This window comes from Littorina saxatilis, linkage group LG4 (genome assembly GCF_037325665.1).
Source record: "Littorina saxatilis isolate snail1 linkage group LG4, US_GU_Lsax_2.0, whole genome shotgun sequence".
Classification (NCBI taxonomy): Eukaryota; Metazoa; Mollusca; class Gastropoda; order Littorinimorpha; family Littorinidae; genus Littorina; species Littorina saxatilis.
In genome coordinates, this window is record NC_090248.1 from 59961958 (window position 1) to 59983690 (window position 21733).

The following is a 21733-nucleotide window of genomic DNA, read 5'->3' on the forward strand; positions in this document are numbered from 1 at the left end:
CCTTGTTGGTTCCTGATTCCAAAAACATATAGATATGATATGTTTGGATTAAAAACACGCTCAGAAAGTTAAAACGAAGAGAGGTACAGAAAAGCGTGCTATCCTTCTCAGCGCAACGAATACCCCGCTCTTCTTGTCAATTCCACGGGCACTGCCTTTGCCACGGGCGGTGGAGTGACGATGCTACGAGTATACGGTCTTGCTGCGTTGCGTTGCGTTCAGTTTCATTCTGTGAGTTCGACAGCTACTTGACTAAATATTGTATTTTCGCCTTACGCGACTTGTTTCTTCTGGTGAGTACATTTTTCTTGTTATCTTGTTCTAATTCTTCTCACCCGCAGTCTCTTGTGTCATTTATATTAACATGTAGACCAGTCATGAAGTGCTTTGGCTTCTTGGTTTCACTAACCACACGTACAGGTCATTATGTCATTGCATTGCACATGCCATGGTGTGGGACGGAAGAAAACACTCACGGTCGAAACATCAGTGTGCATGCAGTGTGAGCGCTCCGTCGTGATGGCTAATTAGTGGACACTTACTTGTCTCAAGCAGCCTGTGGGTAGGCTTACATGTACACGCCACAGGGCAAGAGACTGGAACTTAAAGGCATAGTCCAGCTAAAATTATTTACTCACCATCTCAGGCTTTTACATGGAATAAAACCATATCTTTCATCATATACAATACTTTAAAAAAAATCAAAATTATTTTTCAAAAATTATCTTCACTTAGACACGTAGCACAAATCCACACTTTTATGCAGAGTGGGATTTTATGTTGTTGTTTTTCTCGAGTTGGTGGATTCATCTGTTAACGGACACAAGTGGGAATCTGTCAAATGAATTCATAACAAAAGTCTCTCTCCATGGACAGAAAGCCGTCAGGGTGTTGAGTGTAGGTATGTGACCAAGTGGAGGGATGTTCTTGTTCCGGCCCAGTACAAGCCTGGCCACATCTGACATGGTGGCCGTACAACGTTTTCATGGGAAGGGCTGGGCCTTTAACTTCTACTTTTTGTAAGCGAGATGTCGCCCTGCAGTCCGGACTGACGATCTTACAGCGAACGACAAGAAGAAGAAGTAATCGAGATTTTGTCGAGACAAAAGACACGACGGGTGTGTACGTGTGTGAGTGTGTGTACGTGTGTGTGTGTGTGTGTGTGTGTGTGTATGTGTGTGTCTGTGTGTGTATGTGTGTGTCTGTGTGTGTGTGTGTCTTTGCCTTTGTCTGTCTCTCTGTCTGTGTGCCCGTCTCTCTGTCTGTCTAATCTTCGCCTATGCCTGTCTTTGTGTGTATCCGCGTGTGTGTGAGTGCTTGCAACGACGGGCCATCAACATCTGCGAAAATGTGTTAGTTAGCTTGTTGATTAGTTAATTACTTTGATAAAGATCGTAGAAGAAACTTGATGTGTTTGTAAAAATGGTGTTTAAGTTTAAAGAAATAACACAAGGCGATTTAGAAATTCCCGTTATTGTTCTGTCGAGTGCTAAGGAAGCCTTTCAGAACAGGGTACACTGTTGGTGCACTTGCGCGCAGGGCTGACTGGGGTAAACAGTCTAATAAGGAGATCAGGTTTCTTCCGGGGGAACGGGGTGCTGCATGGATTCAACAGAAATGAGCATTATGAAGTGTACTCCTCTCAACTTTCAGTGGAGACGCAGAATTAGAGTATAAACCGTCACACACACACACACACACACACACACACACACACACACCCACACACACTGTCTCACACACACACACACACACTGTCTCACACACACACACACACACACACACACACTGTCACACACACACACACACACACTCACACACACACAAACACACACACACACACACACACACACACTCACACACACACACACTGAAATCAACACGAACATGAAGAGACGGACAGACCGACGGACGGACAATCAAACATACAACAGACACAAAGCGGATCTAACGAAAATACTAAGAAACGTCTGTAACTCACGAATAACGATCCTCCAACAAGATAACTGGAGAAAATGTTTCACCATGATATCTCGAGGCAGCAGTCTACGAATCCTGTACGACATGCCACTTCCAACATCAACTTGCTCAATGCTCAGAGATCGAGAGCGTCACCGCACTGCTTTGCCGCAACAGATTTCTTGTTCCCACTAAGTATGTTATTTGTTATGCTTAGATGAGGAGTGCAGCTGAAAAGCGACTGTCGAAGCATGAAGTAGGTCAAGGGGAGAGGCGTTTTTCGGAAACTAGGGGCCGGTTTCATATACCGCTCTTATCCTAACTTAGGAGCTCTTAAGGGGTCAAGATGGGGTTAAGAGCAAAGTTAAGATAGGTGCGTTTCACGGACCGCTCTTTGGCCAAAGAGCGCTCCTATGTCGCTCTTATGTTAGGACAGCCCCCCCCCCCCCCAGCCCTAAGTTAGGTAAGAGCAGACAGAAGCGCCCCCAACTTGCAAGGGAGATAATTTTAATCCTAAAAATGGCGGCCGTAAATGAGACTGTGAGTCGACTCGACTCGTGCATCATTTTGCGATATAACATGCGCCATCAACACATTTTCGTCACCGCACGGATCCGCGAAATGCCCAAGACGATAAGGAGAGTGCCGCACGCTTTCATTTGTCAAAGCATGGACTCCTCTTTGAAATATGTTGACAAGAGTGTGGACGGTATGCAGTTTAGCACTTACAAGCACCCGCGAAGACTATGATTGCACCGTTTTCTGCGTGATTGATGTCTGTCAGTCCATGCACGGCGACATATTCTACATCAGCAAGGAAACGAGTCTTCGCTGCATCCACCGAATGTATATTCTGCCTTGCACGACGAGTGTGAACCCGACAGGAAGCGGCTAACCACACGTACTCGTGAGCAGCTTGTACTTGTAGTGCACTTTTTCGGCGTGTTTGTGGTGCTGTTTACACACATTTTCGAACAACAGTCTATCAGTCAGTCAACGAAACAAAACAGCACGAGTATAATATCAACAAGGAAGGATGCCACGCCGTGACGGCTTCTACAGGCATTGAAGTAGTTGGTGACGAACATCTTTGGACCGTGTGTCGTGTTGTTCTATGGCCAGGGTGTGAAAAGGGTACCATGATTTTAAATGAGAGTTGGGTGTGTCCTGCAATCCAAGCACCTCTGGGCTTGTTCATATACGGTGACATTGGCTACATCTTGACACCCTGAATACTCAGTCACACCCTATATCTACAGCAGTGCTCCAAGCAGGTTAACTCAACACGTGAACTGGACACGTCAGCATTGTTTCCTGTCATGATGAAAAAAGGTAATGTTTGGAATAGATCTAAAGCATAATTGATCAAATGTTCCTTTCAAGGCATGCTACTTTTCAGATTGTGTTTGGGAATGTTGTTGCAGAAAATGTCAAGGTTATAAAACAGCTTGCATGAGAGAGAAAACATTAGAGCAGAAAAGGCATGTTTGAAACTTAAATGGGTTGTTATTGTTAATCAGCACCATATTATATACTGACTGTGCTCGTTGTAAGTTTGACTTGGTAGCTGTGCTGACAGTGTTGTCTTAGTATCATCTGCACTGCAGATCTGTGCAGCGTATTCACCTGGTAAAATTTGTAAATGCATACAAGCAAACACTGAAACATTCAGCAAACGCTCATAATTTTCTTTCTTGTATCACCAGAGAATAAACTTCATCACCGTCTGCATCGTCTGGCACCACCATGCTCTCCTCCAGTGTCATCTTCTACCCGTGGACACTAACATACAGTTACCAAAGCAAGGGCAGAGACAATGAGGAATGCCAATGAAAGCATAAGTCTTAGTGAACGTGGTGTGCAAGAAAAGACTGGACATCATTTCAGGTAAATATGTTATGCTTGTAATATGATACTCATTCAGTCATTGACAATTCTGTAGAACATTTGGAAAACAAAAGAAGAGGCGTTCTGGGATCACATAGTACTAACTTGTGTAATAGTAGTAGTATGCATACACATTGAAAGAGATGTGTCAAAACGTATTGTTCTCACACACAGTGACACACACAAAAACTGGACAGTGAATAAGAAGAATGCTGTTTCAGTGTTTGACTTCTTTTTTAAACTTTTATCTGAAACTTTGACTTTAAATTTTACTACTCCTTGATATCAACAAAACTGATTCTTAAGTGACAATAACTAGTAATTTACTAGTACTAAAAACATGTATAATTTACGCTGTTATTGTTAACGTGGGGGGGGGGCATAGATTGTGAGGAGAATAGAACATGCTCTAGGGGATTTCAAGAAATTGTGCTAATTTGTAATTCAGTTGGTTTGTTCCATTTCCTGAATTGTTAGCCTTGTCTGATTCATTTTAAAGGACTGAGTCATTGCTGATATACAGAGCTTTCTTTTAATTGTTTAACCCCTCTAAATTAACGCAAGACCTCATGTTTTTTACTGCTGAAGCGATTGACACCTGCATCAGCAGTAATGGCAGAACACAAAGTACAAAAGTTAACCAAAGAAGACACCCTGTTCTGGACAGATAATTGATGTTCTTCTTCACGTATGTAAACGTTGCCAAAGCGCTTTGAGCTGTGAAGAAGCGCTATATAAATGTTCTATTTTCATTATTATTATTATTGTGTCTTACTGTCTATCCTGAACTTGAGTCGATTTTTAAGTGGTACTTTGTGTTTTTTCGGGTCAATTTTTGGGGCATCCTTTTGCTCAGGGGCCAACTACCAACACTGATGTTGACGCTTGCTCAGTGGCCAACTACCAACACTGATACTGACGCTTGCTCAGTGGCCAACTACCAACACTGATACTGACGCTTGCTCAGTGGCCAACTACCAACACTGATACTGACGCTTGCTCAGTGGCCAACTACCAACACTGATACTGACGCTTGCTCAGTGGCCAACTACCAACACTGATGTTGACGCTTGCTCACGGGCCAACTACCAACACTGATGTTGACGCTTGCTCACGGGCCAACTACCAACACTGATACTGACGCTTGCTCAGGGGCCAACTACCAACACTGATGTTGACGCTTGCTCAGGGGCCAACTACGAACACTGATGCTGACGCTTGCTCAGGGGCCAACTACCAACACTGATACTGACGCTTGCTCAGGGGCCAACTACCAACACTGATACTGACACTTGCTCAGGGGCCAACTACCAACACTGATGTTGACGCTTGCTCAGGGGCCAACTACGAACACTGATGCTGACGCTTGCTCAGGGGCCAACTACCAACACTGATACTGACGCTTGCTCAGTGGCCAACTACCAACACTGATACTGACGCTTGCTCAGGGGCCAACTACCAACACTGATGCTGACGCTTGCTCAGGGGCCAACTACCAACACTGATACTGACGCTTGCTCAGTGGCCAACTACCAACACTGATACTGACGCTTGCTCAGGGGCCAACTACCAACACTGATGTTGACGCTTGCTCAGTGGCCAACTACCAACACTGTATGTAGTGGCCACTGTGTAACCTCCCTTGCGCAAAACAACAAATTTTATATTTAAAATGGTTAAAGGAATTTTTTAAGCATTTACATTAATTATGCCAGGAACAGTCTGCAGACACAGAAGTATACAGTGGTTTTGTCAATATTAGTTAGCAGTTAAAACATGTCCAACGTTCATATTCTATTTCTATACTACCTGTCAACAACAACAAACTAAGCAAACGCGTTTGAGGGCAGATCATTTTAATGAGGCCATTTATTGTAAAACCAATTATAAGACTGAAAAGGCCATTCATTGTCCTATGTTATATAGAAAACAGATTTAGTTTACGCGAGGTACTGTTTATAAAGTAGAACCTACAAGACTAGCATCCCCAACAATCAAATTCGCAAAATCAAGTTTAACGTGTTAAAATCGACATATACTGTTCAAAAAAAGAAACGCATAGTTGCTACTTGCCAAATTTGTTTTATTTTTCGAAAAAATTAACAGAAAATCCAATATTTAGATTATTTGTTTGAAATTTGGTATGGACACAGTTGAATGCACACACAGTTCATTTGCATCTTCAAATCAATCAATACGATTGGGTGCCGAGGCTGTCAAGTCAGTAGGGGGTGTGACTGCCTTGAGCAGCAACAACTGCCCGGCACCTTCTGGGCATGGACTGGATCAGATGCCAGATATCTTGCTGTGGGATGGTGTCCCACTCCTCCTGAAGTGCCTGCAATAGATCGCGGTGATTTGCCGGCGCTTCTTCTTGCCTGCGCACACGTCTGTCCAATTCATCCCAGAGGTGTTCTATCGGGTTCATGTCTGGCGACATGGATGGCCAGGGAAGCACCTGGACATGGTGGTCGGTGAGGAACTGGGTGGTGAGTCGTGCTGTGTGCGGGCAAGCGTTGTCCTGCTGGAATATGGCATCCTGGTCAGCCAGAAGAGGAAGGGCGTGTGGGCGCAGAATTTCCTCCACGTATCGCTGGGCAGTTATGCGCCCTTGGACGTGCACCAGGGTGCTCCTTCCAGCGGTATTGATCGCCCCCCACACCATGACGCCTCCACCACCATGAACGGGTGCCTCATCCACACAGTTGGGCGCGTAACGTTCGTTTACTCTCCGGTAGACCCTCCTCCGACCATCATGTCGCTGGAGCAGGAAGTAGGACTCGTCGCTGAACCACACGTGTCTCCAGTGATTCCGGACGGTCCAGCGAAGGTGCTGGTTGCCCCACTGCACTCGGTTCTGGCGATGGCGGCGGGTGAGGACAGCTCCTCTGTGAGGTCTGCGAGCTCTCAAACCAGCTTCATGCAGGCGGTTACGCACGGTCTGGTCCGATAATCGGTGTGGCCCGGGGAGAGCCTGGACAGAAGATGAGGCCGACAGGAAACGATTCCGGAGGTGGCGGAGCCGTATGAAGCGGTCGTGAGCAGCAGTTGTCGCCCTTGGTCTTCCCGCTCGTGGCAAGTCAGCAACGGAGCCAGTGGCTTGAAACCTGACCCACAGTCTACTGATGGTGCTCTGGGACACGTGGAAGTGCCTGGCGATTGCACTTTGACTTTGGCCTGCTTGTAAACGACCCAATGCAATTTGGCGGTCTTCTCTGCTCAATCGGGCCATCTTTCGTCGCTGAATTGTCGTCTGATTTCTTTGTGGCGAACAATCCGCTTTTATGGGTTTTGGAAGACATGGTGAGAGCTCAATATTCCCCAAGTTTCACGAGATTACACTGAAGCATGACGAGTGGTCATGCCAAATGAGCAATTTTGACATTGTAGCCACTGATAACGCATGCGTCACGTGCAGAGCTCACTTGTGGCAATGGACGAAAGGTCGACGACCAGATAAACATTTTCTGCAGTTTGGTGGATATCCTTGTAGCCATATAACTAAATTAACCAAATATTACAAGCTATGCGTTTCTTCTTTTGAACAGTATACTATCAAAACTGCTGAAAGGAAACCTGTTGTGCATGTTATTAGAAAGAAAAATTAAATATGCATCCAAACAGTCAGCTTAGTTTACATATCTTGTCTAACAATGGCGTAATGGCATGATGAACGGTATGTAATTCTTCTGAGAAGCCGTAAAATGCGGTTTCTGGGGCCATTTTAGTGGGTAATCAGAAGAAATCCAGCACATTTAATAAATTTCTCAATGCATTGCCTTCAAAGGCTGGTAATTTATGCTAAGTACATCAAGTTATTCGAGAGATTAGGTTTGCTTTTATTTGACATGCCAGAAAGAGTCCTTAAAATAGTCGGTTGGTCTAACTCTAAGCTGACTCATCAAACAAATTTAATTTGTTGCTATTTTCAACTTCAAATAAACCAAATACTCAAATTTCATGTACATATTTTATCAGACATGGATGGTATGAGGATTTCAAAGCGAAAGTAATCTTTAAGAAGTGGACTATTTTCACAGCGCTGAGCACAAATAGCCCACATCAAGCTCACTGCTGAACATTTAACTGCTAGCTGCTGAGCAGGGCTTTTGAGAGAGCATTTCCCAAGAATGTTTGTACGCGTTTGAACAAGTGTTCTGAGCAGCCGTCGTTGATTATGAATTACATTTCAGTGTAATTTGAAGCTTTAATGTTTGTTTAAAAAGCCTGCATATTTAAAAAAAAAATCTGTTTTCTTTGGAAAAGGTACATCTTTATTTTTTGTAATTCTTTCTAACATGTCGCATAACAGCAGTACTAACGTTTCAAATGACTTGACATTTTGTTTGTAATTCGGTACATCTGATTGTCTTGTCTTTCCATTATTGCCCACAATCAGCAGTAGTGATTACTTCGGCACTTGATGGGATGTTGCGCAAGTCCAAGAAAGCAGCGTTTCCAGCATCCAAAAGTCCATTTAAAATTCACAGGTTGGGGAGTATGGGGGGGGGAGGGGACATGAGTCACAGTGGCTACTGGTTTAGTGCGAGGCGCGCGACACAAAGGTGTCGACAGTGCGGGCCTCGAAGACAGCTGCTGGTAGAGAGTTCCAGTCCTTCACTGTGCTGGGTAGAAAAGCGGCACTCCGATACTGAGTGCGGCAGGTGATAAGGCTGAACTGCTGGCAATGGCCTCTTCGCTGGCGTGGTGGTAAGGGGGCCAGCTTCGACTTGATGCCCGGACAGTGGACGATGCTGTTCGTGATCTTGTAGAGCATCGATAGGCGGGCAAGCTTCCTGCGCTCCTCCAGAGACTGCCACCCAAGGGAGTCCAGCATCCGGCTGACACTTGACGTGTTGTGGTAGCGGTTGCAGACGAATCGGGCAGCTCGTCTCTGGGCGGTCTCAAGCTTGTCGATGTTCTTCTGGGTGTGCAGGTCTCATACTGACGAGGCGTACTCCAGGATAGGCCTGACAAAGGCCTTGTACGCCTGCTCTTTCACGGATCTTGATGAGATCTTCAGATTGCGCCGCAGGAACCCCAGGGTCTTGTTTGCCTTGCTGACGATGTTGTTAATATGGTCGTCCCAGCACAGGTCACCCTGAATGGTCACACCCAGGTACTTGACCGCCTTCACTGTCTCCAGCGTATGCCCATGGAGCTGGTAAGAGGGCTGTAGTGGGCGTCTGCTCCTCGTAACAGGCAGGGTGTTGCACTTTGCAGGATGGAACTGCATGTTCCAGCTCTTCTCCCACTCGGCTAGGCGATGGAGGTCTTGTTGTAGCTGGGCCTGGTCGTTTACGCTAGTCACCACCCTGTACACTGCAGTGTCGTCCGCAAACAGGCGCGCTAGTGCCGTCAGTCGCTCCGGGAGGTCGTTAATGTACGCTAAGAATAGCGTCGGCCCCAGCACTGATTTGTTGCTTAATTAATTCATTTGATAATTGTCGGTAAAAATACCGGCTAACACCTCACAATCGCAAACCTGTTTAATGTTGTCTTTTCTAATTCATGACATGTGTTAGCACGAATCACCAAATATTTGAACGCAATGCGTTAAAAATTGCAGAAATTCAAATGTATTGTTTTGTTTCATTACCCGCTAAAACGGCTTCAAAAACTGCCTTTTATGCCTACTGAGGGGATTACCACATATTTTTTGTTGGGTTTTTTGTTTGCTTAACGCCCAGCCGACCACGAAGGGCCATATCAGGGCGGTGCTGCTTTGACATATATATAACGTGCGCCACACAGAAGACAGAAGTCGCAGCACAGGCTTCATGTCTCACCCAGTCACATTATTCTGACACCGGACCAACCAGTCCTAGCACTAACCCCATAATGCCAGACGCCAGGCGGAGCCACTAGATTGCCAATTTTAAAGTCTTAGGTATGACCCGGCCGGGGTTCGAACCCACGACCTCCCGATCACGGGGCGGACGCCTTACCACTAGGCCAACCGTGCCGGTTTACCACATATACCTACTGAGAGAATTAACACATACACCGCTCAGCATGGCATAGTAACAAAATTGACTGTTTCAGATGCACATTTGATTGCTCTGAGTCTGATTTGTTGTTGATTTTAACGCAGGAACCTTGATTTTTCGAATTTGATTTTTGGGGGTGCCTGTGTTGTAGGAATCACTGTATGTATACACACTTCCTCATGTGAACTCAAACAGCTTTTTGAATAAGGGCAATCAATACATGCCCCTTTTCAGTCATATAATTTGTTTTACAATAGACTGCCTCATCAAAACATTCTGCCCTCAAACGCATCTGCCTAGTTCTTTAAAAGAATCACGCTTTGGACTGCACAGTCCTGATGATGTGGGTCGTGTACAATCCATACTTTCCAAAGAAGGATTAAAAGTAAAATAAAAAGTATGGGTCGTACATGACCTACACCATCCCAATTAGAATACACAGCGTAAAATTCCTTACAGAATTCCATATGGGTCGTCCGCAACCCACATCAGCCCGACTGAGTAGTTCAAATTACTTCGTTTGTGTTAAAAGATAATTTTTCAAAAGTTGTGGTCAAATGACTTGAAGAGAAAAACCGGTGTATTTTATGGTAGTTCCTGCCCTCAACTTCCTTGGAATATGCACCATTTTGATCACTGTTTCTCGTAATTTCCGTTGACTTGTGCTCTTCAGTGTACTCAATTGCGATGAAATTTAAAGCCACATTGATTTTCGGGCTGTTGTTGAAGATATTGAGTTTTTAAGTTTGTCTATGTAAATTGAATAATTAATTCTGTGACCTAAAAAAGAGAGGGGACAGTACTGTGACAATTTTCTGAATTTTGATTTTAACCCCAACCTTGTTCTTAGGTGTCCCAGTTCAACACACAGTGACTAGTATTTCTGAATCATACACACTTTGAAGGCAAACTTAATGCCTTATTGCACCCATTTTCGTACCCTAACTAAAACATTCATTTCCGTGTTTATTCATTTAAACGTTCAATGGCATTTAAAGGTAAAATAATTGATTTGGCTTTATCCTCGTATGTTAAAGTTGCCAAATTGTGCCTATTCTGAATTTTCTTTGATGTATAATTAGTGCCTAACGTTTTTATAGGGTCGATTTTGGGGGGTACCCTTAATTAAGAGGCGATCATGTAACCCATGTAAAATGAATCTTTGATTCCAAAAGTGTGCCAGATAGCCAAGTGGATGGCCTTTAATGACAAAGAAAGTTTGAAAGAATTGACACGGGAATGAATGGTCTAGTGGGGGTACGAAAATGGGTGCAACATATTTTTTTGGCAGAGTGTATATCCAATGGCAATAGTAATACCTGCCTTGCATGAACAAATAAAGGACTGGGTGGCCGAGTGGTAACGCACTTGCGCTCGGAAGCGAGAGGTTGTGGGTTCGACCCTGGGTCAGGGCGTTAGCAATTTTCTCCCCCCTTTCCTAACCTAGGTGGTGGGTTCAAGTGCTAGTCTTTCGGATGAGACGAAAAACCGAGGTCCCTTCGTGTACACTACATTGGGGTGTGCACGTTAAAGATCCCATGATTGACAAAAGGGTCTTTCCTGGCAAAATTGTATAGGCATAGATAAAAAATGTCCACCAAAATACCCGTGTGACTTGGAATAATAGGCCGTGAAAAGTAGGATATGCGCCGATAGGCTGCGATCTGCTGGTCGATGTGAATGCGTGATGTACTGTGTAAAAAATTCCATCTCACACGGCATAAATAGATCCTTGAGTCTGAGTCTGGAGATACGCGCGCGATATAAGACTTCATATAATAAAAGATTGATCAGAAAATTGTGTATGTAACTTTGTCTCACATAGCCATAAACAAGCTGGTAGCTGTTTCCCAAACCAATATAAAAAGAAACAACAAGTAAATAAAAAATATTTTAACTCACAGTCACCCCATGAATTTGGATCAACAAGCCCAAGAATATTGTTTTTTTTCAATAATACTAAATTATTTTTTAAACATTCTTCAGTAACAAACAAAAACTATAAAACATATTCGAAAATGCTTTGTCAGGTTGAACTTTTAATCAGGTAAAAACAAAATACATACCTTATGCTTTGAATATTAATGTACATGTCTACTATCTGATACTGTATCGCATGAACTTCACACAGTCTGACTCAATGTGCCTTGTGAAATTGGGCAAGTAAACATTGGCAACAAACCTGTGATCTGGATTTTGACATGGTACTTATATTTTAAAGGCACAATCTTTCCATGTCAAAGAATTGTTCTCATCATCACAGATGTGGACTGTCTTTTGCATGGATTGGTGGGATAAGACAAGTCTTACACTTGGACAAACACTGGGAGGGGAGGAGGAGGGGGGCCTTTTAAAATTCTCTTTCAAATAAAGAATATGTTCGTACTCTATTTTAAGGTTTCACCTGGCCATCCTCTGTGTATCTGATACAGCTGTATATATAAAAAAAATCCTTGTTATGCAAACTATCTTGTCAACCACCCCATTTACATTATGGGATTCATAATCCGGTATTTATGGCGTTTATGGCTATCTGGAAAGAAAAAAAAATTACTTTTGGGTACATGTCTAAAGGCAGTTTTGATTGATTGATTTTTGGATGATCACAGGTGGCAGTGACTGAATGTAATCAACAAAAGCCTCATAGTCTGCAATTAATAATTATCCAATGTACAAATATAAACGCATTCGTGTTGGTGTTTATGATTGATGCTTTACAGTGTTAGGAAGGTATGTAAAAGGTAACCAGAAAAAGGTCAAACAATAAAACCCTGCTATTTCTCGTGTTAAGTTGTGGTGAAAATCGATGCATCGCATTGAAATAAAGTCAGATGTGAATGATCAGAAAGATTTGAATGTTTTGTTGGGTTCCATGCTTCTTGTTGGCATTTAATAACTGCTTGGAGATAAAAGTCTGTGTGTGTGCTTGTGTGTCTGTGTCAAGATATACATATAACGCAAATAATGCTTTCTTACTGAAATGACCATCCGTAGGATATGCTGACCAATGCTCTCTCTCTCTCTCTCTCTCTCTCTCTCTCTCTCTCTCTCTCTCTCTCTCTCTCTCTCTCTCTCTCTCTCTCTCTCTCTCTCTTCAGTATGACCTATCACGACTGATTATTGCAGAGTCAATGTCTTCATAAGTACAGAAAATAATTCATATAGATCTATGTAAAAACTAAAACACCCACACATATTTTGACACCCAGTCTGTGATGTCTGAATGAAATACATATTTTTATTTACGTCACAATTGCATGACAAGTACGCGAGATAAACTTAACAACTTTGACCTGTTAACAAAAAAACAAAAAAACCTCCCTCTCTGTCAGCAAAGCCTTAGGCAGATCGATGCAAGGTGCAGATCAATCAAACACACACACAATGTTGTCAAAATGGCACAAGACACGTACAGAGTGACCCAAGAAAACTGCAACCCTCACAACTGCTAATTACTTCTACATCTCTTGACCGGATCACTATATATTTAGGGGACATAAACTTCAGCCTATGCATGACCCTTCCCTTGATTGGCAATGTTGTAGAACAAATGGTCTGACGTTTGTGCAATTTCGAAACAAAGTTTCCAAATTCGACGATCGTCTCAACAGAACAAGGTTTGACATTTAGCGGTAGCAATACTTACCTGATTTAAACCCTCCAGACTTTTACTGTTTGGATTATCTGAATATCTGAGAATACACAAACACCCCCTTCACCCCCTTAGATCATCGGTGACCTAAAGAAAGCAGTTACAGCTCCCTAAACAGCAAAGCTTTCGTGCCACTCACAATTTCGGAGGGGTAATTTGAAACACATTTTGTAGAAAAGGTAAATGTCCGATCATTATACCTAGAGACTCGAAACTGTGTAGAATGGTCGTGGATGAACTGAAGTGTATGCACAACTATGAACATATTTGCTAAACTCAAATGACTGAAAAAATAAACCCTTCGTTGTACAGTTGCACTTTCGCAATGCCACGCAAAATTCATTTATGACAGGAACGCTTTCATCCATTTGAAATGCCCTGATCCGGCTTTTAATTGCTATATTCAAATAACTGACTGTCTGATGTTGATTCAGGTATACTAAGTCATTCAAATTATCCCAAAGCTAACAATCTTGAGTGCTGAAATCGGGTTAGTTCGGCGACTGCTCAATTTCAAACCTCGTGCTGTTGAGTCGATCCCCGAATTTGGCAACCTTTTTTGAAAATGCACAAAAGTCAGACCATTTGATCTAAAAATGTGTCAATTTGTAGAAGGGTCATGCATAGACTGAAGTTTAAGTATCCCATATATCAAGTGATTCGGTCCACAGATGTAGAAGTTATTAACAAATTTGAGGCCTAGAAAATTCATTATGGACGATGTCAAGGACGTCATTCAGATCTAGATCTACATACATACGTATGTACAGGTACCAAGTCTCATGTTTTATTCGTTTTGTAACGGGGCTAGAAAAACAAGCCTCCACGACCGCGTTGCTTTTGTTAACATTGGAAAGGAGGGTTATTATTTCTGTATGTGTAAATGTGTCCTTTGTTTGGATCGATGTTATCATCAGCTTTTCGTCTGCTTTCAACCGGATGTTGTGACCTTCAACCTGATGTGACGTAACTAATCGGGAAACTCCGTTTAGCCACTAAAAATAGCGCTTTGCTCGCTCTTTGCAAAGAGCGATCCCAAAGATGGATCATGAAACGCGTCGTTCCTAACTTTCGTCCCACTCTCAGCTAAGAGCTCTTAAGGCCCTATTCCTAGGAACGCCTAAGAGCGCGTATATGAAACTGGCCCCTGGAAACCCCAAGTTAAAAATAGACTGTCACGTCTCGCTGCGTGTTCCAACACAGCAGATCTTTCGCCTATTAAAGTCACTGTCGGACTGTTCGCCTATTAAAGTCACTGTCGGACTGTTCGCCTTTTAAAGTCACTGTCGGACTGTTCGCCTATTAAAGTCACTGTCGGACTGTTCGCCTATTTAAGTCACTGTTGGACTGTTCTCCTATTTAAGTCACTGTCAGACTGTTCTCCTATTTAAGTCATTGTCGGACTGTCCTCCTATTTAAGTCACTGTCGAACTTTTCTCTTATTTAAGTCACTGTCGGACTGTTCTCCTATTTAAGTCACTGTCGGACTGTCCTCCCATTTAAGTCACTGTCGGACTGTTCGCCTGTTTACGTCACAGACAAACTTGCTGTGTTATACATCATCAGTGACATTAGTTTCATTTGTTTGAAATATTTTAATTGACTTGAATAGCTCACAACCGGCCGACTGGCCGCTCAAACAAATAATGCGACTCACTGCGAAACTTATTCTGTCGGGTATCATCACTTTTCCTTCCAAAGGTTCATGTTGAAAAGCGTTGTATGGTGTTTATAACCCCAAAGTATTGGTATAAGGGAGATAATTTGGAAAACGTTCCACCATATATCCTTGCTGACTTAGTCTTTGTAAATGTGTTTGCCAAGAATGTTTCCACAAGGGAATGTATAATTAAACTCTTCTCATATCCCCTTTTGTTGAGTTTTTGTAAATTGTTCTATTGCAAAAGTACAACAAATTCGTGGTCGCTTTTAAAAATAATTTGCACTCTAATGAAATGGGCTGAACTTCAACCGCCTTGGGTGCTATGAAAGGGGTTGCTCGTATAAACTCATGTGTGTGTGTCTGTGTGTGTGTGTTTTTGTGTTGTGTGTGTGTGTGTGTGTGTGTGTGTGTGTGTGTGTGTGTGTGTGTGTGTGTGTGTGTGTGTGTGCGTGTGTGTGCGTGTGTCTTTGTATGTGTGTGGGTATGCTTTTGTTATTAAGCATATGTTATCTACTGCAATTGTTGTGTCTCCTTTGCATACATTTGCACGTGTGTGTGCGCCTGCGCACACCTGTGTGTGTGTGTGTGTGTGTGTGTGTGTGTGTGTGTGTGTGTGTGTGTGTGTGTGTGTGTGTGTGTGTCTGTGCCTGTTTGTGTCAGTGTGTCTGTACATGTATATGTGTGTATATGTGTCTGTGTCTGTGTGTCGTTTGACAATGTTTCCATATGTTATTTTATCTGTCCAAGCTATGTTTTCATGTTTATGTCTCAAACACCACGACCCTCGTCTCGATTCCCCCCTCTATGTAGCTCAGGTGGTAGAGCACTGGACTTGTGATCGAGAGGTCGCTGGTTCGAATCCGGGCCGGGACGGACACGGGTCAACTTTATGTGCAGACCCAGAGACGGTATCCATCTCCCACCCCCGTGTCACCACAATGGCACGTTAAAGATCTTGGTCATTCTACCATAAGTGCAGATGGCTGATACCACCTAAACACGCATACATCAAAAAGCCGTGAGGGCGTAAAACTCGAATCGTATAAACCAATTCATGTCCAATATAGGCAATTAAGACCTGACGGACAATAAGCTCCTTGAAATTTACTTTTTTACTTTTAACTTGACTAAATGTAATGACAGTGTGAGCTCATACATTTGGATGTATGGGCAAGGCAAGTTTCTATTTGGTTCAACGTGTTCTTCGTGATTTGTTTACCCCTTCTCACACCCACTGTAGTTACCGTCTGATCAAAGCACGCATACCTCATGAGTGAGCGTGTCATACCTTTTTGAACAGGGGAGAGAAATCTGTAAATTCTCGTGATCTTTTTCTGAGGCGATCGTTTCGTATAAACATTATTCGCGATGATCTGGAAGGCAGGGGGGGGGGGGGAGCAGGGGGCAGGGTTAGTGTGTGTGTGTGTGTGGGGGGGGGGGGGCGGCGGGATGATAGCGGGCGGGGGGGGGGGGGGGGGGGGTAACCCTTGAGAATGACACGGTATACAGTATGGACCGGATGTATAAAACACCGGATGTATGAAAGTCTGGATGTATGAAAGGGGTAGGCAGGGTCCCGGCAGAAGCTACTCTTTGTTATTACTTAGAATTTTCCGGTTGTATGAAAATCGGATGTATAAAAGTCCGGTTGTATGAAAGCAAATCTCTGGTCCCGAGCAGCACAAATGCGTTGTTGCAAGACCGGTTGTAAGAAAACGAAAGTAGACCCAAGTCACCAAAGTGTGGTAAGAGTAATTTCCCTTCCATAGCGACTCGAACTTGCAAAATGGCGGACCGCAAAGCGAAAGCTGCAGGCAAACGTAGAGTGTTGACATTGTCTGAGCGCCTTAAAATCATAAAGGCAGTAGAGGACAGTCCACACAAATCCCGAACACAGATGGCCATTGATTTAGGTGTCCCCCTGCCAACGCTGTCGATCGAACATCATGAAAGACAAGAACAAATATCTTGCTCAGGCAAGAAGCGGCGTGTTTCCCACAGTGGAACACTTCAGTTTAGAGTTACAGCTTATCTTTTGGAGTCGTCGTCTGGGCCAAGTCTCACTCCTTTCTCTTTCTATACTATTTTATACTCACACATGAGAATCTTCTGATTTTTTGTTGATAGCAGGCTGTTTTCTGAGCCCCTGAACACAACTTCAGAGCTTTTCTGTGTGAACTATCCTCAGAGTTTGTGTACTACAGTACACAGCCACTTCCGAATGCTCACGGGGATGGCTGCCACACCCACCCCTTTTCCCGATAAATGGGGTAGACAGGTCCGAGGAGAACATTTACCTCCGAAATCTCTGTGGCCATTTTGAGCGGGTGGTGTCCACAAAGGTAGTCTAAATGAGGATGCCCTGAAAACTTCCCCACCAACTGATTTTTATCCAGATTCTATAGCTGTCAACGAGTCGTTCTGTTTAATTTGTTTCTCCATTCAATTATTTTTTTAACCTGTTACAAATTCGTCACGAAGACCCATAAAAGCCCAGAAGGCATTTTTGTTACATTTATAACCAGAGACATTGGTCATGGATGTGAATCAGTTGTTATCTTTTTATGTGTTTTTTATGTTGTTGTATTTTATGTTGTTGTATTTTATTTTGTTGTATTTTATGTTGTTGTTTTTATGTTCTTGTTGTTGTTTTTATGTTCTTGTTGTTGTTGATTTTATCCATTAAACTGATTTTATGTTTAACTCCATTAATAATCTGTTTTGTTTGTCTATTCAGTCATTTTAGCCTGTTATAAATTTGTCATGACTGAAGAGCCATAATAGCCCAGGAAGGCATTTTTTTGTACAATTAGAACCAGAGGCATTGGTCGTGGGTGTGACTCTGTTTTTTTTTATGTTGTTGTTGTTGTTGTTTTAATCCATTAAACTGGTTTTAAGTTTAACTCACTGTGCGTTTTGGAGAGAGAGAGAGAGAGAGAGAGGGAGAGAGAGAGAACTCAGAAAATGTTATTTGCTACGCCAACCGTCATTACAAAGCTTCCACGACCAAAAACATTGTCAAAAGCGCAAAAGGGTTGTGGAGGGAACACACACAATACAGTTGAGCCACACACAAACACACACACACGTACGCGCACACACACACACACACAGAGGGGGGGGGGGGGGGGGGGGGGGGGCGGAGAGTGCACGGCCTTATGCAAAGCAGAACAGTTCCTTACACAAACAGTTGCTCTTTCTATCGGTTGTCCTGACTGTGTCAGTGTATGTAAGTACATGTACTTTTCCACTTGTTATTCACAAACCTTTTCTTCTAACAAGGATAATTATGTATCAAAACATTTAAACATAAAAAAACAAATAAATACAAAAATGATATGAAAAAAACCCTACTTTTATCAAGTAACAGACGCGTGGCCGGATGTATGAAAGTCAATCCACAATATTTTCATACATCCGGTTAACCGGATTTAGTAAAGACCGGATGTATGAAAGACAAAAAGTGGGTCCCGACGACTTTCTTACATCCGGTCTCGACTGTACTGGTTTGATGAGAGTTACCTCCCTTCCGTGGGTGACAAAGCATGACTTACCTCCCTTGCACTATATAGACTGTATTGATAGATGGGGAGGGTAATTATCCGAGGAAGGAAACAATGTCTGGAGAAACTAAAACCCAGGTGCACATTTGTGGGTCCAGGGCAGTGTGCATGCAAAATATCTTGTGCTTATCTTTTGCCATCTCTGAGGTATGGCGACCACAGACAGATAGACACACACACACACACACAGACAGACAGACACTCTCTTTTATTTATATGCATGGATTGTATGCACCATTTGCATTAGTTCTGAAAATTGACAAAATCAACTCATTGATTAGAACAATAAAACATCCATCCATCTTATCCATATCCCTCATTGTCTCAGTTTGAGTGTAAACTGTAAAAAAAAAAATTAAAAAAAGGGCCAGCCTTAAATCTTTATCCTTGTAAAATAAAGTTTAGTCTCAGTCTAAGTATCTGTGTCAGTGTGTGTGTGTGTGTGTGTGTGTGTGTGTGTGTGTGTGTGTTTGTGTGTGTGTGTGTGTGTGTGTGTGTGTGTGTGTGTGCGGATGTGTATGTGTGAATGCGGATGTGTATGTGTTTAAATGTGTATGTGTGTGTGTTTGTTTGTGTGTGTGTTTGTGTAATCAAGAACAACCAGAGTTTGATCGAATGCTAATAAACGTAAAGTACTAAACCCACCTGCGCACAAAAACAAGTTGCGTGAAGCAAGATCATCACATTGAGTCAATATGGGGGTCTGCAACGAAGAGATCAACACTTAGAACCAGTCACTACGACTACAAGTAGTAATGCGTGGCTTGCCGAAGAGCGAGACAGGCCACGCTCGTCTCTGCGAAGCATGCGAACGTCGTGTAGTATTAATTGTGATCTCATTTTTAGAATAAACAAGACATATCTATATTTTTAATCTGTTCGTGAAACTTCAATTATAATGACAACTTTTATGAGCAAACTTATTAATCTATGTCCAAGCTTCCAAGCTGAAATACAATCTCTGCAATAGTCTGGACTGAGTCAAAGATTGCTTGACCAAAATGTCAATCACTTTGAAAGGAAAATGAGGTCAATGCAGTACAGCCTTGACTTTCTCGAACAGCCGGATATGACTTCATCAAAGACGTTTATCTAAATGATAGGGAAAGCAAGTCTTGTGATATTATCTTCAAAATGTCATAAGTAAAGTTTGGTAAATATATGTCAGTTATTTGTCATGGAATTGCTCTGCACATGCACGTGAGAAAATAGAATCCAGTTTGCATAAACCGATTTCTGTAATTTTGAGCAATTTTTTTTAGAGTGAACATGACATATCTATATATTTTTAGAGTTAGTGAATGATAAAAAGTACAACACAATAATTTTTTAAACTGTTTTCCTAATTTATATGTTAATAACATATTTGAGATTTTTAATAAACAAACAAATTAATTCAGTGTAACGCTTCTAAGCAGGAATGCAATACTATAGTCAAAAATTACATGACCAAAATGTTAATCTTTTTTCTTTTTCTTTTTTTAAATGACGTGAAATACAACACCACAAAGTTGATTATTATTAATGCTACTGAGCCACTTTTCAAGAAGATGTGTTATTGCTGTAAGACACGACGGGCGCAATGGCTTGGTGGTAAGACGCCGGCCTCCAAAGCGGAAGGTCGTGGGTTCGAATGCCGGCCGCGGATTGTTCCGATCTCCCAGGTCAATTTATGTGCAGACCTGCTAGTGCCTTATACCCCTTTGTATGTACACGCAAGCACAAGACCAAGTGCGCACGGAAAAGATCCTGTAATCCATGTCAGAGTTCGGTGGGTTATAAAAACACGAAAATACCCAGCATGCTTCCTCCGAAAGCGACGTATGGCGGCCTAAATGGCGGGGTAAAAACGGTCATACACGTTAACATTCTCTCGTGGAAAAACACGAGTGTACGTGGGAGTTTCAGCCCACGAACGCAGAAGAAGAAGAAGAAGAAAAAGAAGCTGTGAGGCACGAATGATTTTCTCTAAAACCTGACTGGTGTAAATGTCAACGATTGTATTCGTTGCCATAATTATAAATATGTGTTTTTCAAGTGGTTTCGATATATTATGAAATGTTATTGCCCTGTCATTTGCAGGCTCAGAAGAATTACCTGATTTAAATCCCATTAAGATTATACAGACCACGAGTACCGGTTTGATTTTAAGTTACCAGATGATGGAAGACTTATACACAAATCCTAACATTATGATATAATAACAATCAATTTACAACTTATTAAAGCTATGAGACGTAATTGCAATTCAGACTTTGTCGGGGAACAGAGATTTCTTTCACACGCTGTTAGTTGATGTCTATTCTGACGGCTTCGTTAGACAATCAACATAATCTCGTGTGGAATAAAACCCTGTGTTCCACGACAAAATATGAATACAACTCATGTCTCACAGCTTCAATACGTTGTAAGTTTCTTGAATTAAATTGAAGTCTCAATAGCAGGTTATATCGTATGAAGCACATGATGCCTACTGACGGAAAGGTTGTCACACAGAGCCTTTACATACACAATTCAATTTGACACCTGATTCTGTTGTTTTTCTGGCTGCACGTGTAATGCAATTCAACGTTTATACGTATGAAACAGATTGTATGATATTAAAGGATTTGGCAATGGATTTTCCAAAATAACTTAAGATGAACATCTGCTGACAAAGGCAAAAAGGCGTATTAGATCCAACTATCGGCTTTCTCACTTCATAAAGTTTTGCCGTTTCTTATCTTGCTTTGTTGATCTTTTGGTGAGTATGACAAATCTTACACATGTTGTTTCATTGGTTTTTGTTTGGGTATGTTATAACCATTCGGACCCAATCGTGGTTTGTTGATGTGTCGGTAAGTTTAGCATCCGTTGTACATATACGTGCTTTTAGATGACTTTTATGTAAGTTAATTAGGGCATTCCATACTTTCCAACCATCCTGACCAAACCTTTGTTTGTTTGTTTGTTTGTTTGTTTGTTTGTTTGTTTGTTTGTTTGTTTGTTTGTTTGTTTGTTTGCTTAACGCCCAGCCGAC

General features: G+C 42.4%; 2 protein-coding genes across 6 annotated transcripts in view; one reads left to right on the forward strand and one right to left on the reverse strand.

Annotated features, from left to right (window-relative positions):
• Positions 1-2368, reverse strand: part of LOC138965666 (clotting factor C-like) — a 30833-nt gene extending 28465 nt beyond the window's left edge. The window contains exon 1 of the mRNA XM_070337840.1: positions 1982-2368. Within this exon, the coding sequence (XP_070193941.1) occupies positions 1982-2066 (85 nt within the window). The 5' untranslated portion in view covers positions 2067-2368. The remainder of the gene's footprint in view (positions 1-1981) is intronic.
• The window catches only part of LOC138965239 (uncharacterized), an 81460-nt gene that overhangs the window by 45590 nt on the left and 14137 nt on the right, over positions 1-21733 (forward strand). For 2 of the 5 annotated variants that reach the window (XM_070337366.1, XM_070337370.1), the window contains exon 1: positions 20828-21457. The exons of 2 other annotated variants lie outside the window; for them this stretch is intronic. The gene's annotated coding sequence lies outside the window, so the exon portion shown is untranslated. Of the gene's footprint in view, positions 1-20827; positions 21552-21733 lie in introns of those variants that run through there. One more of the 5 variants, XM_070337368.1, reaches the window with a different exon arrangement.